General features: G+C 39.2%; 2 protein-coding genes across 2 annotated transcripts; both read left to right on the top strand.

Annotated features, from left to right (window-relative positions):
- The first annotated feature begins 11,403 nt into the window (after positions 1-11,403).
- Positions 11,404-11,784, top strand: LOC145121019 (uncharacterized). The gene has a single exon (XM_079056808.1). The coding sequence runs from the start codon at positions 11,404-11,406 to the stop codon at positions 11,782-11,784; it is 381 nt and encodes a 126-aa protein (XP_078912934.1).
- A 535-nt stretch (positions 11,785-12,319) lies between these two features.
- LOC145121009 (uncharacterized) lies at positions 12,320-12,778 on the top strand. Its single transcript, XM_079056798.1, has one exon. The coding sequence runs from the start codon at positions 12,320-12,322 to the stop codon at positions 12,776-12,778; it is 459 nt and encodes a 152-aa protein (XP_078912924.1).
- Positions 12,779-27,506: the final 14,728 nt, after the last annotated feature.

Genomic DNA, 27,506 nt, shown 5'->3' with positions numbered 1-27,506 from the left:
TAACAAAACTTCTCTCCGCACCAGAGTCGAAGAGAATGCATGCATGAGAGTTATCAAGGAGGAACGTACCCGTAACAATGGTAGGATCAGCAACTGCTTCCTCCTGGCTCATCGCTAGAACTCTTCCTGAATTGCCACCAGTTGTTGCCTTGGGGCAGTTTCTCCTGAAGTGCCCAGCCTCTCCACATCCATAACAAGTTTGACCAGCGCCCGCTCCTGGTGCCTGGTTGGTTGGTTGAGTCGGTGTCTTGCAGTATCGAACTGTGTGTCCTTTCTTTCCACAACTTTTGCAACTCAACTCACGGCAGGGTCCGTGATGATGGAAGTTACACTTGTTGCGCAGGGGTAGTTTTCCAGCATAACCACTGGTAGGAGATTGAGTGGTTGGGACAGTGGCTGGAGCAGCAGCAGGAGCAGTAACAGCATGAACTGCCATTGTTTGTTGTTTCTTGGAGGGCTCCTGCGAAGACTGGCCCTTCCGTTTGTTACCAAACTTCTTCTTCTTCCCACCGCTTTCCTTTTGTGGATCGGAAACAGCTGCCATCTCATCCAGATCAATTCCATGATCGATCAGAGTCTGTGCCAGATCCTTGGCGCTTTCAAAAGTAATCGGTCTAGCAGCCAAGACATTCCCTTTTGTTGGTTGTGTCAGTCCCCAGATGTACCTTTCAATTTTCTTGCTTTCCGGGGTGACCATTCCCGGACAGAGGAGAGCCAGATCACAGAATCTAGCGGTGTAGGCAGCGATGTCGGAACCCTTCATCTTCAAGTTCCAAAGTTCGTGCTCCAACTTTTGCACTTCGCCCCTCCGGCAGTACTCCGCGAGCATGAGCTCCTTCAGTCTTTCCCAACCCATGGCATTAGCCACTGGCAGGGTTAGGGTTTTGACTCGACCATTCCACCAGGTCAAGGCTCTGTCGGTGAAGGTGCAGACGGCGAACTTCACCTTGTTTGCTTCAGAACAGATGCAAATTTCGAAGATGGATTCGATCTTCTCGAACCATCGAGTCAGGGCGATGACACCTCCATTTCCGTCGAAGGACTTGGGTTTCGCAGTCATGAAGTCCTTGTAGGAACATTCTTTTTGATGTCCCTGACTTCCATCTTGTCTCTGAGGGTCAGTTCCACCTCCAGCCCCACCAGCATTCACTTGTGTCATTGCTGCAGTCACGGCGGCGGTAACTGCTGCCTGGAACATGACGGGATCGAACTGAGGGGGTGGTGGTGGTGGCGGAGTGTCGTCGTTTCTTCTGATGGGTCTTGGTCGAGGAGGCATCTCGTTCTAGAAAACAGTCAGGAAGAAGAGGATGGTAAGTCCTCGAGATATATATAAACAAAATATATCTCATCCTGATAATAAAAGTATACTACCGAGCGATAAGCACAGAAAGGTTACTAACGCAAGTAAGTTATCGCTTAAGGAAGAAGAGGTAGCAACACTTAGAGTGAATCTGTATACTGAGTTTGGCTCTAGCAAAAATACTCCTATAGTATTTTATGTGAGATGATTTTTGGTAAGTTTTAGGCCTGCTGTAACACCACAGTCACTCCCAAGCACATGTTGGTCATGTCTCGACTGAATATAGTTGATCAGACTATATTCACCCTAGACATGATTACATAATTGCCTGGGTTTAACCGCAGCGTTCCAACATCCAAATACTCTTTGTTTTGTTCTACTAGTGACACGAACTTTGTTATGTATGCATGCTCGTATACTTTTATAAAAATACTTATATTTTTGAAAGTATACTTTTAGCGTAGAGCACTTAGGCCCCTTAGTGTTTATAGTTGTATACCACGTAAGGTTCGGTATACTAGTTCGCTATAAACAAGGGCTCTGATACCAATCTGTTACACCCCAAAACCAGAATGGCGGAAACGTTCTGGGGTGGAGGACGTCATGTGTAGCATCACAACCAATGAGTAATAGCAATCATAACAACACAACCATTACATTGAATACTTATATGAAAATGTTTACATTAGTTTGAAACTTTGTCTGATACTTGTTTGAATTACATCAACTAGCTTTGTAAAGTATAAACATAAAACTCTTATTGCTCCAGCTTCTCAAAAATCCAGCAAGTACCTGTCTACTGATTTCCTGAAAATACAAGCAGTTTGAAAATATCAGCATAAAGCTGGTGAGTTCATAAGCGGTGGTTTGTAGTGAAAATCGTTGATGAGTTCCAAAAATATTTGTATAGTTCCAAGAAAATCCGATATTTTCTTTAGTGAGAAAGTAGTGTTTTCAATTCTGTATAAAACCATGAATGTTTGTCACTGAAAACTATAATGATATGCGAAATTATTACTTCATGTGACTAGCTAATGCTAATCATGATGTAATAGTATTTCGTGCGTGAAACCATTGTATGCTCGTTTCTGTTTGAAAAACCCTGAAAGTTCTCCAGTTGTAGTGTGTATTAGTTCTATTTAATGTAAATAAAACTGTTGAAGAGTGTTAAGTTGTAAACTAAAGGTGATTTATACATATTGTGAGTCGTATAACCATGCTTGATATGACAAGAGACATTTCCAACGTTCTTCAGGCGTCGAGTTAAATGACATTTGTCACCCTGGGCATGCCTGTCCAACTGTAGCTAGCAGTTCGGGTGTGGGATTGTCAGTCCCAAATAGATCTATTCACAAATCTCACGCTCTCCCTCCAGGAGACTCTGGTTATACTATGATAGGATTTATCCCTGTACACCTAAGGGTACAGTAGTGAAGTAGCGCCTCACAGTATCGTACAATCTAGTTTACATGTAGTGTAGTTTGCATGTTTAGTGAATAGCGTGTCCGGAAAACTATGCAATTTTAGTGAAAACGTCCCTTATTGCTCAACATAGTACAAAAGGGTTAAAGTAGGAGATTTGCATAAGTTTTTGAAAACATTTATGTTTAGCTTGTATTCCCCCCCCCCCCCCCTGAAAACATTAAAAATGCGGAAAATGTAGGGGTATGAACTCACAGTTGTTGCGTGAAAACGTTGACTGAAATAAAGATCCTCGAGTTGTTGCACGTGACACTTAACGGAATCCTATTATCAAATCAATACATATATGTATCTAAATTAGCGATTTCGTTAGATAACGTGTTAGAGGAACACTTGTATTCGGTTGAGGAATGTTATCGGGACTTGATCGAATCGATGAAAGTGGGTTTTCAGCCAAATGCACCACTTAAAATGTGTTTACGGCCGTGAACAAGAGTTTACGGTCGACTGATAGTTTACGATTTCTGAAGGCTTGGTGAGTTTACGGCCGTAAACTCAAGAACAGGGTTTACGGTCTTTGAAGATGGACCGCAAACTCAAGAACAGGGTTTACGGTATTTGAAGATGGACCGTAAACTCAAGAACAATGGTGCTGTTTTCGACGAGAAAAGTGCTCCAGACGTTCCGACGTGACTCCAAACGGTGTTTCTCGATGTTTCCCGAAGTTTGAAGGTGTTTTTAGGTGTTTACGGTCAAGGTTCTTAGAGAGAGAATGAGAGAGTTTTCGGCCAGAAGTGTTCAAATGAAGGTGGAGGTTTCGTATTTATAGGGGTTTTGTGGTCGGTGGTGGGGTCCACTCTTTACTGGCCGTAAACGGGTTTACGGCCGTAACCCTACTTAGGCCGGAATTGTTTGGTTTTCGAGATATTCAGGTTTCCGCGCGACTTTTGGTTCTGACTCGTAAATAATTCAATTATATATAACTAGATCATGTTCTAAATCAAGAAGCTTGACGGAAAATTTAATGAATTCGAAATTTTATTAACGGAAATCACGTAACGGAAACGGACAAAGTTTTGGGTTGTCACAGTTAGTGATCTGGTTTAGGTCGGTATCCTGGTATATAGGATGATGTTATGTTAGTGATCGGTTAGGTCGGTATCCTGATTAGGATGTTGGTATGCTATTATGATTTGTTAGATTGGTATCCTGGTATATAGGATGATGTTATGTTAGTGACCTGGTTAGGTCGGTATCCTGGTTATAGGATGTTGCTATGATTGATGATCTGTTAGATCGGTATGACTATTATATATATGCCAGTATATGTTATTTATGTGCACATGGTTATTGTTGATGGGTGGGTTGAGGCAGTCCTGCTTTGTGCTGAAGGCCAACATACCCTACGAGCGGTCCGGGTAGACTGTGGGCCCGTATGGCGGTCCAGTCATACCGAAGGCTCGGGATAGATCCAGATAGACTGAAGGCCCGGTTGGGCGGTCCAGTCAGGCCGAAGCCCCAGTATTCATGTTGTTGATTATTTGTTATTGATATGGTATTATCGGTGTGGTATTGGTATTTTGGGGGTAACTCACTAAGCTTTCGGGCTTACAGTTTCAGTTTATTGTTTCAGGTTCAGCGGATGGCCGCGGGGAGGCAAAGGCGTGACCGTACACTTCCTCAATTGATGATTATGATTTCTGGGAACTCTGATGTATAAACTATTTTGAAAACAAATTGTAATAATTGAATGGTTTCAAATGATTTAAAAAGTTTTAAATTGGCTCGAATTTTATGGGTGTTACAGTGAGCCTAAACGAGCCTTTATAAAAAAATAAATGATTCTTATTTTTATATATTAAAATAAAAACATATTTAAGGATTAGGTATTTAGGGTATTAGTAAACGAGCTTCTTAACGAGCTCGAGTCGAGCTTAAGCGTATTTTGGCACGTTAGACAAAAAACGAGCCGAGCCCGAGCCCGATTCGAGCTTGTATAATTATCTCCAAGCTCGAGCCGAGCTCAGTACAAGAAGCTCGAGCTCGAGCCTCGTATAACTTAAACGAGCCCGATCTAAGCCTGACAAGGCTCGGGCTCGGCTCGGCTCGTTTGCACCCCTAGCTATGCCTACCCTATCGTTAGTATATCTTATGTTTTAATATGGTAATGTTATTAGGACATTATAATAAGTATTTGGGCTATTATTATGATTTATATAAGTGTCGTTATAATATCTTTTAACCACTCGCGGTACGGGGAATCTGGTTTAAAGGGCCGCATAGGGTTGTTGGATTTCAGAAGTGCTATATGCCAAAATGGTCCTGCCCTCCGGTGTTTTATATCTGCCCCTGTCTGTATATAGTGGTTGAGAAATATTGTTTCATGCTTATATAATAGTAATAATAGCAAGACTATTAATTAGTCTCGGTGAATATTAGACTAAACTCTAGTGGTAATGATACTAGGTTTTGACAAAGGAAAATTATGTTAAGAGTAACGAAGTGTTGTCCGAGTGCGAGTCACCACCTTTTCAAGTGAGTGCATGGTCTATTTCATCTTACACATAGATATGAAGTATTTTATATAAACTACATGCTATGTGTGCATATTATCTGTATACTTGCTATCTATGCTGGATGAACGATTTTATACAAGTTTTATATGATTTAAACTATATATGTATTTATATCTACATAATATTTTGGTAAAATATGGGTAGATGAAATATGATTTGGATGATGAGTTGAGAGGTGATATAAACCATGAGGTAAGGGTGAGAGGTGGACGATGTGAGAAGCCTTGTTCCCAAATGTTGGTCCCGTCATCTAGCAGAGTATGGATGACAACCACAGACTATTCTATACAGTCCAGTGGAACACTAGCAGGCTCGCAACCTGTAGGTGTTGTGAACGATGTGTTCACCGGTGTACTCTAAAAAACTCATTGACATGTATTGTGATTGGACTCTCGAAAACAATACTATCAATAAACGAGATAACCCTAGCAGCTGTGCCTAAAGGACAATACCGGCAGCTGCGTCTCATAGAGAATGTCAGAATTCTGGCAGCTGCGCCTAAGTGATAGAACTAGCAGTTGTGTCATTGACAACGATGGACTTCGTACCTATTCCTTAGGATAATCCTTAGGAATGAATGAATGAGAAATAGCTGATTCTTAGGGTAGATCCTTAAGAGTAAAGAAGATAATGGGGATAATTGGGTTAACTGTTTGATAACTAAACATAATAATTATATTATTGTGGGTTGAAAACCCTATGTACTCACCAGGTTTCCCAACCTGACCCACTCAGTTTATTTATATCACAGGTGCTGATATGAAGTCGCATTACACTGAGAGATTAAGGAGATATAAATCACTAGTGATAATGAATGTAAGTTCTGTTTATGCTTATGTTTCTGTATTGACGATGACATCCCAAATGTTTTAAAATGAATAAAAATACTTTTCTTCAGAAATGCTTTGATAACGTATTTATCGTTTTTTACTGGGAACAAATTTCGCAACATTTTTATTAAAAGGAGTACTCTGATTTTTATAAAGCATAAACAAAATCGGTCTTTTATGGCCGTGAAAATAGGGATGTCACAGTTGGTATTAGAGCATTAGTTTAAGCAAACTAGGAATATGGATTTATTTCTAGACTTAAACTTAGAATGCTAAGCAATAATTGTGAGGAGTGTGTCTTAGGTAATACACCTGAATAGACACAAGCACTAGCTTAATTAGGGAAGATGACTAACATGCTTTTATGTGCTAAATGATTTGTAATGCTTTATGATATCGTTTGATCGGATCTATGGTCTGTTGCCGACCAGATCTGGAAATTTTATGTGCTCAGGTTTCTAAACGTTTAATTACGATATTAGAACTGGCATGTAACTTTTTGGAGTAATAAGGAGGAATACGCATCTAAATCTTCCTCTATCTATATTCTCGTCTCGATACACCGAATGCCTGCTTTGGTGTATAGAATGTCATGATAAGGACTCATAACAGACTAAGCAAATGGAAGAAATGAGAAGGATTACGATAGTGAATGACATTATCGGAAGATATCGTAAGAGTGATATCTTACCTTTAGAATGCATCTAATAAATAATACGTCTAGTACAGGAGAAGTACACTTTCGATTAGCAGAAAGAAAGATTTTTTGTATAATGCATGAAGTTATCCCATCATCTGACATTTCCATCACCAACCGAGTTGAAGCAGAATTGATGATTGAACATACGCATGGAAGAAGTCCTAGTAGAGTCTAGGGAAAATTATATGATTGTTTGGACACATTTGTATGTGTTAAAATTGTTTTTGTGATAAAAACTTGGAGAACTGTGAGACAATACTTGGGCTGAGTATGAGTAGGTGTGAATGGTAGTAGAGGTCTATACTACCGGAAGCACAAGACTCACACTTGGATCAGAGAAAGTCACAAGGTTACCAAGAAGCTAGTAATTGATTCCGTTTTATTCAAGTATGTCGTTACCATCATTTCGGTAATGACTAAGAAGATGATTGTTATTCCAACCCTAGTGGTCATATCAAATTGAGTCCGACTACGTTGAGTATGTTATGTGGTTCAGAGAACCAAGTTCGATGTAGCATCTGACTTAAGCCAGAAGATTGAAATAAAAGATAATCAAAGCGATCAGTAGATGTATCGCGAAAAGTTGCTTGTAGCTAGAAATGCTACCTTTTAAGATGTGATTAGAACATGAAGGAAGGTATAGTTTGTTCTGGAATTTGACTCTAAAAGACCTGAGTCCAAGCAATGCATCATACGATGAGAGATCATTAGAACATGACCCATCGGTCTATTATGATAATCGAAGGAAGAAACTTATCTCAAGATTGTTAAAGAAGGAGTCTCCAATAAAGATCGACAACACGACATGAAGATCATGATTGGAAGTCTAACATGATATAGAGAGCGGGTCCAAGATCGGGCACCGCCTGCAGTCAAGAAGTCTTGGAGTTAGATACTCGTTCGAAGAAACATCAAAGTTATGGTTATTACTTAGGATGAAGAGATAACGTATGGAGTCATCATGTGAGCCCTGTTTCGTTGATGATTCCAGGACGTAATCATCCTAAGGGGGAGATAATTATAACGCCCGTAGATCCGGGCTAGTCAATTTAGAGACAATGAGCATCAAAAATGAGTTTTTGATGAAAGATTATTTAGAAGGATTAATCTTAACCAAGTTGTAGTATATGTTACAAGGGTTCCGTACATATAAAGAACGCCGAAATCCGAATTATAACGAAGAAGTTATGGCCCGTCGAAGTTTTACGGCAAAACCGGCACGGCATCGGGAGACGTAAATAGTGAATTTACAATAGAGGACTTTTTAGCCTTAGTGATCTAAACAAAAGTTGTAGTATACGTTAAACCGAGAACATACAAAAAAGTACGCTCATCTGACTTCGTATGAGGAAGTTATAAATTTTCTAAGATTTGGCATAGCAGTGCATGGCCCGAAACTCGAATTTTAGTTCGAGCGGTTTTTGGCCAACATTACCTAAACGAGAATCGAAGAACTCGTTAATAGTAGCGCAACGGTAAAAGACAGACGAAAACGGACATCGGATGAAGAAGTTATGAATTTTTAACGGACTATTCCGGTCCCGGCCTGTTAAAAATATAACTTTAAAAATAAAGTCAAAATTAGCTGACGGAGTCTAAACGAAAGTTGTAGAGTACGGTCCCGAATACGCGTGGATATAAAGAACGTCAAAAACGGAGCTCGTATGCGAAAGTTACGGATTTTAGAAAATAATTAGTTTTTGGGGTAATCTGCGAGTGACATGTGGCGCAATCTGGGCCACACCTTCTTCCCCGCGGCTTGGAACAAGATGGCGACACGTGGCAACGAACGCACTGCGTTAGTGTAGGCAACACGCCATGTTCCCGAACGCGTTGCGTTCGTTTTGGGAATGCGTTGCGTTCGCACCAAACTCAGCCTATAAATAGAGACATAAATCACTCCCAAAACTCACACCTTCACCCTTCTTTCACTCTCAATACTCCAAACCTATCCTCCCCAATCCCTAGAAACTTCCAAGTGCTAGAGACGAGTGCCGGAATGCCAGAAGGCTCCGAGAAGAAGAGCTTTTCTGCTCGGGAACGCTGCTCCAGCGAAGCCCGATTTTGTGAAAAACTCGTTGTAAGTGAGCTACACCTACACTATTGTTAGTATATCTTATGTTTTAATATAGTAATGTTATTAGGACATTATAATAAGTATTTGGGCTATTATTATGAGTTATATAAGTGTTGTTATAATATCTTTTAACCACTCGCGGTACGGGGAATCTGGTTTAAAGGGCCGCATAGGGTTGTTGGATTTCAGAAGTGCTATATGCCAAAATGGTACTGTCCTCCGGTGTTTTATGTCTGGCCCCTGTCTGTATATAGTGGTTGAGAAATATTGTTTCTTGCTTATATAATAGTAATAATAGCAAGACTATTAATTAGTCTTGGTGAATATTAGACTAAACTCTAGTGGTAATGATACTAGGTTTTGACAAAGGAAAATTGTGTTAAGAGTAACGAAGTGCTATCCAAGTGCCGAGTCACCACCTTTTCAAGTGAGTGCATGGTCCCTTTCATCTTACACATAGATATAAAGTATTTTATATAAACTAGGTGCTATGTGTGCATATTATCTGTATACTTGCTATCTATGTTGGATGAACGATTTTATACAAGTTTTATATGATTTAAACTGTATATGTATTTATATCTACATAATATGTTGGGTAAAACATGGGTAGATGAAATATGAGTTGGATGATGAGTTGAGAGGTGATATAGACCATGAGGTAAGGGTGAGAGGTGGACGATGTGAGAAGCCTTGTTCCCAAATGTTGGTCCCGTCATCTAGCAGAGTATGGATGACAACCACGGACTATTCTAGACAGTCCAGTGGAACACTAGCAGGCTCGCAACCTGTAGGTGTTATGAACGACGTGTTCACCGATGTACTCTAAAAAACCCATTGACATGTATTGCGAGTGGACTCTCGAAAATGATACTGTCAATAAACGAGATAACCCTAGCAGTTGTGCCCAAAGGACAATATCGGCAGCTGCGCCTCATAGAGAATGTCACAATTCTGGCAGTTGCGCCTAAGTGATAGAACTTGCAGCTGTGTTTGACAGTTGTGTCATTGACAACGATGGACTTCGTACCTATTCCTTAGGATAATCCTTAGGAATGAATGAATGAGAAATAGTTGATTCTTAGGGTAGATCCTTAAGAGTAAAGAAGATAATGGGGATAATTGGGTTAACTGTTTGATGACTAAACATAATAATTATATTATTGTGGGTTGAAAACCCTATGTACTCACCAGGTTTCCCAACCTGACCCACTCAGTTTATTTATATCACAGGTGTTGATATGAAGTCGCATTACACTGAGAGATTAAGGAGATATAAATCACTAGTGATAATGATTGTAAGTTATGTTTATGCTTATGTTTCTGTATTGACGATGACATCCCAAATGTTTTAAAATGAATAAAAATACTTTTCTTCGGAAATGCTTTGATAACGTATTTATCATGTTTTACTGGGAACAAATTCCGCAACATTTTTATTAAAAGGGGTACTCTGATTTTTATAAAGCATAAACAAAATCGGTCATTTCTGGCTGTGAAAATGGGGATGTCACATAACAAAATCACCATCCCTGAAAAATAGCCTATCCCTAATATTGATAAGCTCTTGGATGAATTATATGGGGCAACGGTGTTTTCTAAATTGGATTTGAGGTCTGGATATTACCAAATCTGAATAGTTGATGAGGATATTGAAAAAACAACTGCTCGCACACATTCAGGGCATTAAGAGTTCAAAGTAATGCCTTTTGGATTAACTAACGCCCCATCGACCTTTCAAGCGGTGATGAATGATCTATTTTGTCCTTATTTAAGGCGTTTTATACTCGTTTTCTTTGATGATATTCTGATTTACAACCCTGATCACGAGCAACATGTTGCGCATCTTGATCAAACTTTAAAGCTACTTTATGATCATCATTTTTTACCAAATTAACAAAATGTTGCTTTGGCCGGTCCAAAGTGGTATTTTTAGGGCATGTGGTCACTTCACAAGGAGTTCAAGTTGAACAAGAAAAGGTATCGGCTGTTCAATCATGGCCAATTCCTTCAAATGTTAAGGAAGTGAGAGGTTTCTTGGGCCTCACGGGGTATTACCGATGCTTTGTTAGAAATTATGGAATCATTACAAGACCACTCACAATTCTTACTACAAAAGATGGGTTCATTTAGTCAAAGGAAGCAGAAAATGCCTTTCACACGTTAAAACAATCCTTGCTAACAGCACCTGTTTTTTACGGTTGCCTAATTTTTCCAAGATGTTTGTGGTGGAGTGTGATGCTTCTTCTGATGGAGTAGGTGCCATTTTATCACAAGATGAACATCCAATTGCATACTTCAGTAAGGGTTTCTCTCCTTCTAACAGGATAAAATCGACTTATGATCGAGAGTTGTTGGCTTTGGTGTTGGCGGTACAAAAGTGGAACCATTATTTGCTGGGTCGTCGTTTTCTCATACGTACTTATCACTATACTTTAAAATTCCTACTCGAACAACGAATAACCACTACTGAACAATAGTGCCTACTCTTGAAACTCATGCCTTATGATTTCGAGATTTGTCATCGAGCTGGGAAAGAAAATAGAGGTGCTGATGCGCTTTCACGTAAACCTCATTCCGGTGAGCTCTTAACGTTGACTATACCTTATTGTGCTGAAATTGTCGATATTCATTCAGGTCTCCAACAGGATTCGCATACCAGCAACATTATTCAGAGACTCACGGAAAATCCATCTTCAATGCCAGATTATTCTCTGGTCAATCAGCTTTTGTTTTACAAAGCTCGTCTGTTTATCCCAGATGTGCCTTCAATTAAGCTCAAGTTATTGGAAGAATCCCATAATACTCTGGTTGGTGGTCATGCAGGATTCCTAAAAACTTTCAAAAGATTATCTTCTCATATGTTTGGCCTAAAATGAAACAGGAGGTCAGACTTTTTGTGCAACAATGCCTTGTTTGACAACAACAAAAGTATCAAACTTTATCTCCCACTGGCTTACTCCAACCATTGCCTATCCCCACACAAATATGGGAAGACATTTCAATGGACTTTATTGTGGGTCTACCGCCTTCTAATCGTTGCGACACTATTCTAGTCGTTGTGGACCGTTGAGTAAGTATGCTCACTTTCTTTACTTATCCCATCTGTATACAGCTAAGACAGTCGCCTCCCTATTTTGCAAAGAAATTGTTCGTTTACACGGTTTTCCACGCTCAATTGTCTCGGATCGAGATATGGTGTTCCTTAGCCATTTTTGGCAAGAGTTATTTCATTTAAGCAGAACAAAATTATAGTTGAGCACCATTTACCATCCTCAGACAGACGACCAAACATAAGTATTGAACCGTTGTTTAGAAGCCTATCTCAGGTGTTTTTCTCATGAACAACCAACCAAATGGAGTACTTACTTACCTTGGGTTGAATACTCTTATAATACAAGCTACCATACAGCCATGGGTACTACCCCTTTTATGGTGGTTTATGGTCGTGCACCCCCACCACTGCTACCATATGTTTTGGGAGAAACAAAAAATGTTGAACTGGAACAACAACTTATTGATCGTGATGACATGTTACAACTAATTCACACCAATCTGAGTAAAGCCCAAGACCGTATGCGCAATCAAGCAAATTCTAAACGCAGGGAACTCTATTTCAAAGTCAGGGATTATGTTTTCTTGAAAATACAGCCATATCATCAGCGTAGTTTGGCCAAACGCCGTTTTGAGAAATTGTCTCCTCGTTTCTTTGGACCTTATTGCATCAAACGTGTGATGGGACCTGTTGCTTATGAATTGGAATTACCTCCCGATGCACGCATTCATCCGGTATTCCATGTTTCTATGCTCAAACCTGCTTACGGTTCTTTTTCTGTTAATCCTGTGACACCGCTCCCTATTACCAAGGACTAGGAAATTGACTTGCTCCCACAATCTGTGTTATTTCATCGTTGGGTCTCCGAAGCTGGCCAACCTGTTCTCGAATTGCTTATTTCGTGGCGCAACCGTCCCACCGAAGAAGCCACCTGGGAATCATATGACCTTTTAGATGAACAATTTCCTCATTTCCGCCTTGAGGACAAGTCGTTTTACCAGGCGGGAAGTAATGATACGAATCACATAAGGGTTTACACCCGGAAGAAGAAACGGGTCGGACCCACTAACTAGTTACCGGCTGAGGACAAGTCGTTTTTGCACCATCACATTTATGCGTTGGTTAAATTACTAAAGCAAAACTGTCGGATTTATGTGTAGGGATTGTGAAAACGCTATGTGCTCTATGGAATTAGGCCGACTTCTGATGTTGAAATTTACCCCCTAATAGAGGATCTTGATTCATGCGTAGGTGAAAATATGGATCAATTGGTGGAGTTGATTAAGCAAGTGTGTCCCCAATCTTTTTTTTCTTCTCTAGATCAAACTATATATGATGAATGAAAGCAAGGAGAACTATACAAGATATTATGTTGGTATTGTAACAGTTGTCACATATTTATCCTAACTTTGGTGTCTAATTGGTAACCAAATGTAATTTTTGATAGCAATACGACTTGATTGGCTTCAAGTTTAATCACAAGGTTCTTTTTTTTAAGGTTATGTGGTATGCAGTATGCTTACATCATATAAAGGGGAAAATAATGTGATTGTGTGATTGGTAGTGCTCTAGAGCTCATATTAAATTTAAGGTATAAGTAAATGTTTGTTGGGGAAAAAATAGCTCTGCAAGTAGGTCACATATGGTCCTATCTTATGTTGTGGTTGGCATGTACACCTTCAATGATGCATAAGTGTATGATATCTAGTTTTTATTTTAACCAAAATTTTGTGGGTCTTGATTGTTCAAGTACCAATTATTCATAATTGAAATCCATTTATGAAGGAAAGGATGATGAGTGATATGATTTTTAAAGGAGCAAGGATAATGCGGTTCTCAATGGATAAAGAAGCAAAATGGTTTGTTTTATTTATTTTTATTACCTGTATCTTATGATTTTACCTTCTAAAGTTAAATTAATGGTAGAAAAGTTTTTATCTATCTCATTTGGTGAAACAATAAACTTTTATATGTTTACTTTTCATAGTTGAGAAATACAAGGATATATGAAGGATTATTGAAGATACCCAATATTACCCATTATTAGAGATGAGGAATCATAGTTAGAGGTCATATTTTACTTTTTTGTCCTTCCTTTTTGTTGAATATTGAAGTTTTTTTTCTGACTAACAATTGTTAATATATATATATATATATATATATATATATATATATATATATATATATATATATTATTTTGGGGTTTATGAAGGATATTTTAGACATTTAAACAAACAAGGTAGTATTGGAATTGAATTTTATGACCGAATAGGCCCGTGTTGCATATTTTTTATAGTAAAGATATGGATAGGCTGTTGCTACTGGTTTTTGATTTGATAGAGAGAGGGGTGGGGGTCATGGTAGTGGTAATTGGGTTGTCATTGGAATTTTGGCGTTTGGCATCTTTATTTGGCAATGTAAGCAGGTATTTACTGATTGTATATCCTCATTTATAAATTCTTTATTGTGGGTATTACATGTGACATGGTTTCTTTTTAATGTTGTAGTTTCTTGAGCATTATGGTGAAGTGAGCATGTTTTACATAAAAGGAGTTGATGCAAAATACAGAAGTTGCGCATTTTTTATTAGTTTTAGGTGTAAATTCAAGAAATCACAATGTACTCCATTTTTTTTGTTTATCATGGCATCCTACTATCCTTTTTTTTCTATTGCATCACTATAGTTTCAATATCTTCTTTTTAGGACATTGCACTATAAAAATCACAATTATAAGTTTATAACAATGAAAATTACTTCATAATTTTGTATTTGGATAAAGTTGTTATGATTGTGTAAATTTATAATATGCAATGTTGTAAGAGAACGAAATCAAAGTAGGTGATATAATAAACAAGTGTATATGATAGTAGATTGTTATTTCTTGTATTCTTTCAGGGCTTAATGTAAAAAATAGAAATGTACTTCCATTTTCATTGTTTATTATAGCACTTTCACCGTCTATTTAACATTGTCTTTTTTTACTTTTTCCAGATTTTTGTTTTTCTTATCAACGTTGGCATAATACTGTGAAACTTATACCCAAGTATAGCATCGTACTTTCATTTTTTTAATATTAGAACATTTTATTTCAAAAAAAAATCCACCCATTTGTTTTGTATTTGGATAGGATTGTTATATTTGGGCTGATTTTTTCAAAGTATAATGATGTAATAAGATGAAACGAAAGTATGTTATTATTTATATGTATATTTGTATAAAATCCAAAATTTTCATTTTACATTCTTATTGATTTCGTTTCTGCTAGCATGATTGTAATTGTAAATGTAGTAAACTATTTGCGCAAAAGAACTAATGACCTCTAGAAATTAGTTTTTGAAAAAAATTATTCGTACCTGTCGTTTGACGTGGGTAAATATATATATATATATATATATATATATATATATATATATATATATATATATATATATATATATATATATTAATTTGAATATAAGATTTGTAAGGAGAAGTTGTCACACCCCGAAACCGTGATAGCGGAATCGTTCCGGGGTGGAGGACGTCATGCGTAGTATCACAACAATTGTATCATAGCAAGCATAGTAAACACAACCAGACATTGAATACATAAATGAAAAAGGTTTACATTGTTTAATACATAGTTTTGTTCATATCAAAAGTAAAATAGTAAAGACGCGACTCTAATGCTCCGACTTCTCCGAACTCCTGGAAGTACCTGTCTACTAATTCCCTGAAAATACAAGCAGTTTTGAAGAATATCAGCATAAAGCTGGTGAGTTCATAAGCGTTTAATTTTTGGTGGAAAAATGTTCTTTGATCCTTTTGAAAAGCGTTCCTCAAGAAAATCCTACATTTTCTTATGAAAAGCATTTTTGAAAGCCCATTCCTTCCATGACTTCCAGATTCGTACAAGATATGTACAATCCAAGGAGTCGTGGAATGAATATGAATATCCGATGGTTGTAAAACAGTTCGTTTTGAATATTCGGTTTATCCCGGGAAAATCCTATATTTTCCCTAAAGGTTGATGGTTGATTATCCGTTTTAAACTGAGGTTTGCAAGTATCTACCATACTCGTGTTGATAAAAGCAGTTTTCTTTTTAAAAACCCTGGTTACACCCAGAGAGGTATATTAGCCTTAAAAACTAAATAAAAGAAAAACCGTGATGAACTAAGTCCTAAGGATATTATTATTAATACCCTCCAGTAATTAAATCGGTTATTACTTTGAGGTTAGTTCACTTGATTCATTATTACAAAAGTAAATCTCTGCTACCTAGGTTTTGAGTTTCATAACCATAACTGGCTGGATATAGCCCGCAACGGCCTGTATCCTTAATGACTTTGTCACCCGCAGACCTGCCGGTCCGACTGTAGCTAGCAATGAGGTGTGGGATTGTCAGTACCGTATAGATCTATACATAACAGTCACGCTCTCCCTACAAGAGACTCTGGTCACAAGTGCTAGTCCTACACTCTTGATTCTGTGGGAGTGTTACCAAGGACGTGCCTCAAACTTAGCCTAACAAATTTACAAATAATAATACTGAAAATCCTGTTTATGATTTGCATGAATCCTTTATAAAATAATACGTTTTACTACAAGATTCACAAGTTCATTATTCTAGTTTTGAAAACTGTTCCTACGAGTTGATTGCTTAATCGTTTGGTAAAACTGTTTTCCTTGTTAAAAACATATTGAAAATATAATTATCTTAAGCAAAATAACATATTTTGAGCACAAGTTTCCTTATGCTTTTGCTTGTATTCCCCCCTGAAAACGTTAAAAACACGGAAAATGTAGGGGTATGAACTCACCTCGGGTGATTTGAATGAAGGATCGACACGAAAAGTTGGGTGTTCAAGTGAAGTCTTGAACACGATTTGATCCTAATTAACATGCAATGATACATAAAGGAGTCAAATGAAGGTATTTCAACACTAAATGTGATGGAGAACCACTCTAGGAACTTGACTCTACTTGCACTAAGTGTTAGGACCTTAAAGGATTGCATTAGGTGAGTGTATGGCCACCTTTAAGGTGTGTGCGGCCATGGGTGTGCGGCCAGGTGGCGTGTGCGGTTGCACACAGGAGTGTGCGGCCGTACAGAGGGTGTGTGCGGCCGTACACAGGGGTGTGCGGCCGTACACCCTTCATGTATGCTCCAAGAGTCAATTTTTCAGTGTTTTAAGGTTCATACCAAGTCCAACTAGAAGATAGGGAATTAAACTCTCACTTTGGAGGTTCTTTGAGGTGTGTACGGCCACCTTATGAAGGTGTGCGGCCGTACACCTTCATGTGATGAAGAACATGATGAACTTTGATGATTAAGGGCTTAGATCAATGGGTCCTTTATGTATGATAAGCTAGGTGATGGAAAACTCACGTTTCTGAGGCCTTAAGAGTGTTCTTGGATGAAGTTTTTAGAGAGAGAAGGTAGAGAGAGAAAGTAGAGTGCAACCAAATGAAAGGAATGAGTGAAAGGGGTCACCCTATATAAATAGGGATGAGTGTGCGGCTGGAGGATGGGTGTGCGGCCACACACTCGTGTGTGCGGCCATACACTCGGGTGTGCGGCCACACACTCATGTGTGCGACCATACACTCGGGTGTGCGGCCACACACTCATGTGTGCGGCCATACACCCGGGTGTGCGGCCATACAGTCATGTGTGTGGCCACACACTCCTTTTAATGGAGTGTTTGGCCTATTTGCAACCCTAAATCTTAAACCAACCCATCCCTAATTCAAACTTTGGTTGTACAAGGCTTTAGATCATCCAAACAGGATCGAAACGATGCTAAAAGATAGCTGAAACGAGTTTAGCATTGATAGAATTGGCTAAGTGTACAAGATAAAAGTTTCGGGTTGTCACATCATCCCCTCGTTAGAGGGAATTTCGTCCCGAAATTCAAGAATAAAGTTGTAACTCGCGGACTTGGATAAGATGGGGTACTTTTGTTTCCTTGGATTCTCGTGCTCCCAAGTGAATTCAAGTTCTCGTTTGGTATCCCAGTGAATTTTCACTATCTGGATACGACGTTCGTCTCGTGCGCTGGACTTTCTGGTCCATGAGTTCTAATGATTCCTACATGAAGTGTAGACTCTCGTTTAACTCGTTATTGTCGAGGGGAATTGTGATAACTCAAATTAAAATAAATATATAAGCATATGGTATAAATATATTATTATAATTATGATTAATGAATTAATTAGGAGTAAATAGAGAAATTATGGAATTTTAATTCCAAAACCCATCACTTGATTAGAGTCATAAATTTGGACTTTTGGGTTAACTAGAAAGGTTACAAACATGGGCATTATAAAAGACATGAGAAATAGAGTGGAATGCCACAAAAATTGTGAAGAAAGGTGGAGAAACAAGGGAGAATTCGTTGAAGGAAGTTGTGAAGTTATTTTTCGTAGTTTGAACAATTAAGGTGCAGGTTAGCAACAAAGCTTCGGATAGGATTTGTCGGTTACAAGGTGAGTTATCCGTGTTCTGTGGTTGCTCGCACATAAATGTTTGTCATACGTTATTATGTGGTTTTTATTTATTTATTGACAGTATGTTTTATGATAAGTATGGTTGCGTGCAAATGTTATTTCGGATTTGTTATGTATTGTGTGTGCATTTTTTTTTGGATGACATGTTTAGCGGGAACGAGTGGGTGTTTAATCGCCGTGAGCATGACGGATGTGTGTGATCAGCGAGGATGGGAATTGAGAACTATACTCATTTCCTTGGATATTTAAAATACTTGAGTACAATGGATGATGAGTTGTCTCAAGGAGAAGGGAAAAGAACCTTTGGCTCTTTCTCTGGATAATTAATCGTTCCCCTAAATTATGTCATCGAGTGATATGTTTGTTGTATGATTTATTGAAGATATATGATAAAACTATTTGTTTTTTTTAAGTGATGGACATATATGTGCAACACGAACTCACTAGGCCCTAGGCTTACCCATTTAGAAACTTTAAATGTGCGCAACCCAGAAAACTATTTAGCAAGTGGCAGTAAGAAGGCAAGGAGAAGGATTTTACAACAAGACGATAAAGGAGTTCCGCAAAGATGTAACACCCGAAGTTCTTCAATTGAAGATTTTATTTTATTTTATTTTGCTTCCGCTGTAGTTTAGTCTATACGTAAGTTTAGAATTGATCATGGGAGATGTTGGAACGATTATTTGTCATTTAATCGATAGTTGAAAATCGGGGTGTTACAAGTTGGTATCAGAGCGTTGCTTAAGCAGATTAGGTGTTTCCGTAAACACTTAAGCTTAGACGGAAGGAGCGAGAGGTAACACTAGAGCGGGAAGACATTCTAGTTGGATCCGAAGTTGCTGCACTCGGAGAAGTACTAGAGACTCCCGTAAACCCTACTTCCAGTTGTTGGCGTGGTCAAGGTCGAGGTGGAGGTAGGTGTAGGGGAAGAGTTCTAGGAATCGTCATAGCACCAGTACAAGCACAATTGGTGCAACTGAGCTCTAACTCCAATCGAGGTCATGGTCGGGGTCGGGATTACGGACAAGGTTGTACAACAAATATGGTTACTCGAGAATAATTAATTGACGAGATTGCTCAGGATATGCAAGCTACATTGTTGAATGTAAATGTTCAGGACCGAGATGCACAATAGAATGTGAATTGTGGCAACATAGTTGATGAAGAGCAAGGCTATGGATATAGTATGTCACTTCAAGTTTCTGACCCTAGTGTTGCAGTACGATCAAGGCAAGATGTAAACGACAAATGATGAGGTAATTGTTACAAGACGTTCATGACTTGTAAACCATGAACGTGTTGCGAGGACGTTGATCTTATCGTATCATCAATGTGGATCACGGAGATAGAGGAAAAATTTGATACCGGTAAGTGTGCAAATAAGGACAATGCGGTTTATATCGTGATGATGTTTAAAAATGAGGCTTTATACTAATGGGGAGGGTAAAAGTAGTTAGGGTGTTGGATACAACCAATAGGTTGTCATGGGATGAGTTTTCAAGAATCTTTAGCGATATGTATTTTCCTCGAATGACGATCAAGTAGTTGGAGGAAGAATTCTTGATACTGGAACAAGGAAATGTGACAGTGAGATAGTACAACAACAAGATGAAAGAATTTAATAGCAGTTGCAAGATCTTCTTGATAAGGTTTTTATTCGACATAGTACATCACCATGGGGTGCACTAGTAGTGTTCGTCGCGAAAAAAAAAAGGGGGACGATATAGATGCGCATGGATTACCAAGAGTCAAAGAAGGTGTAAGATCGTTACTAATTATGGAAGTTTAACGTTGTCACTTATTCACTAAGTCGTATGTAAGGAAGGAACCAATTAAGATTTAGTTGACGAGGATTGATGTAACCTTCGATTTATTAGGTGGACAAAAGAAGAGTCGGAAAGAATTCTCGGTAGAGGAGAAGTGGAAAGTTTTTAGAATTGTTTGCCTAATATATGATGACACATTTAATGGAGACATGGGTGTATGATAGTCGGGAACATAACAGGTGTGTTGAGACCGACGGAGATAGGATTTGAGATGTTACTCATTTCCTTAGATATTTAAATGCTTGAGCATAATGGATGTGTTGTGCCAAGTGGGAAGGGAAGTGGACCATTGGTTCTTTCTCTGGATATCTAAAATGTTCCTTTAAATTGTGTCATTGGGTGAAATATACTTGATGAAAATTTGGTTAAGTTGTATGGTATGAAGTGTACCACTATGTTGGTATGATTTAAGAAAGAAACGAATGGTTGGACTCGAGCTTGTCCAACAAACTACCGGTAAAAAAATTAGTAAATTACGGATAACTGGAGGATGCACCGGAACAACCAAAAGGTTATGTGGTTAAACGTAGGAACTCAATAGTGTTTCAGGTGGAGATAAAGTCATATTGAACGGATTCTCATGGAAAGGCATGGTGCGGTTTTGTAAAGGTAGGTTGAGTTTCCGGCCTATTGGGACTTCTTAAGGATCGAGTCGGGGGTGGCTTATTGATTGGAGATACCAAAGGATCGAATGCATCATTAGAAAGCGACCGAGATATGAAGATCAAATATCCATATTGGTTTACTGAATTCAAATTCCGAGGACGGAATTTTTCCAAGGGGGGAAGTTTGTGATAACTCAAATTAAAATAAATATATAAGCATATGGTATAAATATATTATTATAATTATGATTAATGAATTAACTAGGAGTAAATAGAGAAATTATGGAATTTTAATTCCAAAACCCATCACTTGATTAGAGTCATAAATTTGGACTTTTGGGTTAACTGGAAAGGTTACAAACATGGGCATTATAAAAGACATGAGAAATAGAGTGGAATGCCACAAAAATTGTGAAGAAAGGTGGAGAAACAAGGGAGAATTCGTTGAAGGAAGTTGTGAAGTTATTTTTCGTAGTTTGAACAATTAAGGTGCAGGTTAGCAACAAAGCTTCGGATAGGATTTGTCGGTTACAAGGTGAGTTATCCGTGTTCTGTGGTTGCTCGCACATAAATGTTTGTCATACGTTATTATGTGGTTTTTATTTATTTATTGACAGTATGTTTTATGATAAGTATGGTTGCGTGCAAATGTTATTTTGGATTTGTTATGTATTGTGTGTGCATTTTATTTTGGATGACATGTTTAGCGGGAACGAGTGGGTGTTTAATCGCCGTGAGCATGACGGATGTGTGTGATCAGCGGGGATGGGAATTGAGAACTATACTCATTTCCTTGGATATTTAAAATACTTGAGTACAATGGATGATGAGTTGTCTCAAGGAGAAGGGAAAAGAACCTTTGGCTCTTTCTCTGGATAATTAATCGTTCCCCTAAATTATGTCATCGGGTGATATGTTTGTTGTATGATTTATTGAAGATATATGATAAAACTATTTGTTTTTTTTAAGTGATGGACATATATGTGCAACACGAACTCACTAGGCCCTAGGCTTACCCATTTAGAAACTTTAAATGTGCGCAACCCAGAAAACTATTTAGCAAGTGGCAGTAAGAAGGCAAGGAGAAGGATTTTACAACAAGACGATAAAGGAGTTTCGCAAAGACGTAACACCCGAAGTTCTTCAATTGAAGATTTTATTTTATTTTATTTTGCTTCCGCTGTAGTTTAGTCTATACGTAAGTTTAGAATTGATCATGGGAGATGTTGGAACGATTATTTGTCATTTAATCGATAGTTGAAAATCGGGGTGTTACAGGAATCGCAAGTGTCTCATCGGACAGACACTTATTTAGGTTTGACCTGCGAAAGATGGGATGTATGTTGCTAAGTTCTCGAGGTAACTGTAGTTTGTACTCTACGGGACCGATCCTAGCTAGGATCTCAGACGGTCCAACGTATCTTGGATTTAGCTTTCTACGCTTTCGAAAGCGTATCAGGCCTTTCCAGGGTGAGACCTTTAAAAGGACACGGTCACCAACTTGGAATTTCAAGGGTTTTTGTCTCTCATCGGCGTAGCCCTTTCGTACGATCCTTCCTGCCGTCTCTCGGATGATGACTTGCGAGAGTGCTATTATGGACTTGACATCTTGTCTAGATGTGTGTTGCCCACCTCAGCCCAGCGCAGATGGGGTCTGTACTTATGGCTGCAGCGGGCTTCGAACGGCGCAGCCTTGCTACTGGAAAGGTCGCTGTTGTTGCAAGAAAGTTCAATTAAGGGTAGATGTGTGTCCCACGACGGATCTTCAATTGTTCCGGATGGTTCCCTTACTTTGTCCTTCTCTTTGTGGACGATACTCTTCGTATGAATACTTTCGCATTTCGAAGAGAGATGAATTTTTCGAAGTTCGCATCTAGTTTGTCGTCACGAGCGACGGGAGTTTCGCAATCGAACGATTTAAGACAAAAGGGTTTGATATATCCTAGACTCAGTCGAACTAGACAGGATGATGTCGTAGAATCGCGCGTTAAGTTATTCCGGGAGGATCGTTTTGCTAGCACATTGGCATCCCTAAATGAACGTCTCTAGTGTTTTCTGTGTTTGATTTGGACTTGGTGGATACTACTAATGCGAGGGTCCAGATGTTTTGAAACTATAGGCTCTCGATGGAATGGTTCTCACTAGATTTTCCTATGATTGCTTGGCGTATACAAGTCATGTATAATCACAACTGACTCTAATGTATACACTAGGCTACCATAATTTACCCCTTAGGGCATCAACTTTTAAGAGTATGTCGGGAAAGAAATCACGATTATGAATAATTATTGAGGTTTTGAATACGTACCCAAAACACTGTAAGGTTCTTTGATGCTTCCCTTCTTCTGAGGTCAGACTCCTTCCGTCTCCTTGTCGTTCTTCTCTGTTAGGCAGTCTCTTTTGAAATGCCCCATTTCGCCACATACACTGCACACTTGAACTATGCTGGCATCGGTAGTGGAAGGGATATGTTGAGTCGGGGTCTTCGTGAAGCGAGCTTCCTTGCCATCCTTAGCCCTTGGACAATTTCTTTTGAAATGTCCTACACTACCACAGAGGTAACAGGTTGGACTAGCCCCAACATTGGCATTCAGAGTGACGAACTCGACTAGGGTCCTACATCTGCTGGAGGTGTGCCCCTTCCTGTTGTATCTGGTGCAATGCAGCACTCGACAGACTCCATGATGATGGAAGTTGCATTTGCTGCAGTGCGGAAGATTTCCCAAATAGGGTGTGGTTGGGGTTGGAACAGTAGGGCTGACTGGGGTTTTGACTGTCCCAATTTGTTGCCTTTCAGTAGGTCCTTAGGTGGAACAGCTTCCTTCGAACTTTCGCTTCAGGATGTTAGGTTGGGGATCAAGGGTGTCCTTTCCAGTAGGCACTTGTTGTTGAGGTTGGTTAACACCAGGGTTTGGACTGCCATTAACACTTCCACCCGCATTGGTGTTGTTAGCGTTAAGGACAGCTAGGGCGGCTGCTACGGCTGCTGTGACAGTAGCTTGGAACGTAGCTGAATCCATCTGAAGGATTGGTGTCTTACCGGTGGGTTGGTTACGTTTCTTTAGAGGCATGATCTGCTACATGTCAAGAAAAGAGATTTGTGAGCAACAATGGTTGCCCCTGGATATATCCTAAATGTTTATGTATGCATTTGAGATTTCCCGTTTTGCTATCTGACTTTCAGTGATTCGACCCACATCCCCATGATGTGGTCTTAGCAATGATAGAAAAGATTTGAGCACACAAAGTTCACATACAATAAGTTTACGAACTCCTGGTTGCTCAGCTCATCCGACTGGATGAGTAACTCTCGCATTTTTGTCGGCTCTTGACGATATGGAGATTTGGGTATAAGGGTAGTTCTGAGGATCAAGTCGATACGGGATTCAACTTGGCACTCGGAAGAAATCCCTGGAATGTCTTTGGGGAAGACATTGGGAAAGTTGCAGACTTCGAAGATGCTCTCGAGGTCTTTAACTTGTTGCGTCTTATTGTCAACATGAGCCAGGAATGCATAGCATTCCTTCCGCAGATGCTCCTAGGCTTGACGCAGGAAATGATACGAAGGTTCAAAAAATCTTATCACTGAGACCAGTGAGGATTTCGTTGAAGGGAAGATTGAGACGAATCGCTTCCTTGAAGCAAAGGATATCAGCACGATTTGAGGCTTAGCCATTTCGTGCCGATTAGGATATCGAAGCTGATACGAAATTTATGGGGAAAAGGAATAATCGTCTAAGTACATCTTATGATTCACGTTTTGAGGACAAAACAGTGTTGGGACCTTGATAAAGTTGCTTACTTTTCATGCTATCGATCTAAGGTACACTTTTGACAATGAAAATCTTTAACTGAAATATGATAGTTGCCACCATTGTCGATATCAAGATTACACAAAGTTTGAAAATTTTGACCTAGGAGTAGGTCTACCACATACCAATAGAGGAACGATTTGACAACATAAAGAACTAGCGAATCGGTACTTGCAATACAAGAATGTCTACAGAGAAAGGAGCTACTTAGAACATAAATAGGAAAACTATTCCAAAAGGAAGGACAAGTAGAATATTTCCTACTGGCGACGGGCACTTCTCGGGCGGAACCTTAGGTTAGTCAACTGGCACTCCATGTCAAGCAGGCGACTCTCGTATACTGATTGGCGTGCTCGGAGCTCTACAATCTCAGCTCGAGTTGCAGCTAGCTCTCGCTGCTGGCCTTCGTGGTCTCTCAAAATCCTCCCATGAGCAACCTCGAGACTGCGAATACAGCTTGTGTTGGCATCCAAGTCTGCCTCGAGTTCCACAGTTCGGTGAATGGCCGCCACGTTCATTTCGACATTGCGGGCCACTCGGCGGACTATGACGGGAAGGGCTCTATCTGCGGAGCCTCCTCCGTCCACATTGTAGAAGCGGCGATCCCCATTATACGGGCGGGGTTGGCCTTGTTCGTGACTCCACCTATCCAAGCTTCCGACCCACATAGGCGTTGGGCCTTCGAGTACAAGCTGAGGGTTGGGATTTGGTATTGGGGCCACTGGGGGTAAGTTCTCGACTTCTGGTTCCGAGTCAGTCTCTCCAGGAAATGGTTCGGCAATGCCATCGTCAAAAGGGATTTCATGGTTTCCTTCTGGTTCTGGTTCGATCCATCCATCATCTCCTTGGTTAGGAAAGTACGGGTCACCAAGAAGATGGAATCCAGCCATGCTATCTACGCGAGGCGAGGGTAAAGGAATAGTTAATAGGCATCGAATCTATAATACTTCTAATGTATTATAGTTACATGATTGATTCTCCTGGGTAAAACTCCGGTTCGATCGTTATAGCACCCTGAAATACTCCTACAGTATTTTAATCCTTATGTTCGGTTCTAGAACTCTTCTGGTATCTAGGTAAGTTTTAGGCTTGCTGCAACACCACAGTCACTCCCAAGCACATGTTGGTCATGTCTCGAATGAATATAGTTGATCAGGCCATATTGAATCTAGACATGATTACATAACTGCCCAGGTTTAACCGCAGTGTCCAACATCCAAATACTTTTGTTTTGTTCTACTTACGACACGGATTCTGATACTCGGGTATACTTATATACATTTATAAAAATACTTGTATTTTCGAAAGTATACTTTTTAGTTTAGAGCACTTAGGCCCCTTAATATTTATAGTTGTATACCATGTAAGGTTCGGTATACTTAGTTCGCTATAAACAAGGGCTCTGATACCAATCTGTCACACCCCGAAACCGTGATGGCGGAATCGTTCCGGGGTGGAGGACGTCATGCGTAGTATCACAACAATTGTATCATAGCAAGCATAGTAAACACAACCAGACATTGAATACATATATGAAAAAGGTTTACATTGTTTAATACATAGTTTTGTTCATATCAAAAGTAAAATAGTAAAGACGCGACTCTAATGCTCCGACTTCTCCGAACTCCTGGAAGTACCTGTCTACTAATTCCCTGAAAATACAAGCAGTTTTGAAGAATATCAGCATAAAGCTGGTGAGTTCATAAGCGTTTAATTTTTGGTGGAAAAATGTTCTTTGATCCTTTTGAAAAGGGTTCCTCAAGAAAATCCTACATTTTCTTATGAAAAGCATTTTTGAAAGCCCATTCCTTCCATGACTTCCAGATTCGTACAAGATATGTACAATCCAAGGAGTCGTGGAATGAATATGAATATTCGTTGGTTGTAAAACAGTTCGTTTTGAATATTCGGTTTATCCCTGGAAAATCCTATATTTTCCCTAAAGGTTGATGGTTGATTATCCGTTTTAAACTGAGGTTTGCAAGTATCTACCATACTCGTGTTGATAAAAGCAGTTTTCTTTTTAAAAACCCTGGTTACACCCAGAGAGGTATATTAGCCTTAAAAACTAAATAAAAGAAAAACCGTGATGAACTAAGTCCTAAGGATATTATTATTAATACCCACCAGTAATTAAATCGGTTATTACTTTGAGGTTAGTTCACTTGATTCATTATTACAAAAGTAAATCTCTGCTACCTAGGTTTTGAGTTTCATAACCATAACTGACTGGATATAGCCCGCAACGGCCTGTATCCTTAATGACTTTGTCACCCGCAGACCTGCCGGTCCGACTGTAGCTAGCAGTGAGGTGCGAGATTGTCAGTCCCGTATAGATCTATACACAACAGTCACGCTCTCCCTACAAGAGACTCTGGTCACAAGTGCTAGTCCTACACTCTTGATTCTGTGGGAGTGTTACCAAGGACGTGCCTCAAACTTAGCCTAACAAATTTACAAGTAATAATACTGAAAATCATGTTTATGATTTGCATGAATCCTTTATAAAATAATACGTTTTACTACAAGATTCACAAGTTCATTATTCTAGTTTTGAAAACTGTTCCTACGAGTTGATTGCTTAATCGTTTGGTAAAACTGTTTTCCTTGTTAAAAACATATTGAAAATATAATTATCTTAAGCAAAATAACATATTTTGAGCACAAGTTTCCTTATGCTTTTGCTTGTATTCCCCCCCTGAAAACGTTAAAAACACGGAAAATGTAGGGGTATGAACTCACCTCGGGTGATTTGAATGAAGGATCGACACGAAAAGTTGGGTGTTCAAGTGAAGTCTTGAACACGATTTG

The sequence above is a fragment of the Lactuca virosa genome, chromosome 1 (assembly GCF_052849685.1).
Source record: "Lactuca virosa cultivar CGN04683 chromosome 1, Lactuca_virosa_CGN04683_v6, whole genome shotgun sequence".
Taxonomy (NCBI): Eukaryota; Viridiplantae; Streptophyta; class Magnoliopsida; order Asterales; family Asteraceae; genus Lactuca; species Lactuca virosa.
Note: the sequence above shows the minus strand (reverse complement) of the source record. Positions and strands in the feature narration are given on the sequence as shown.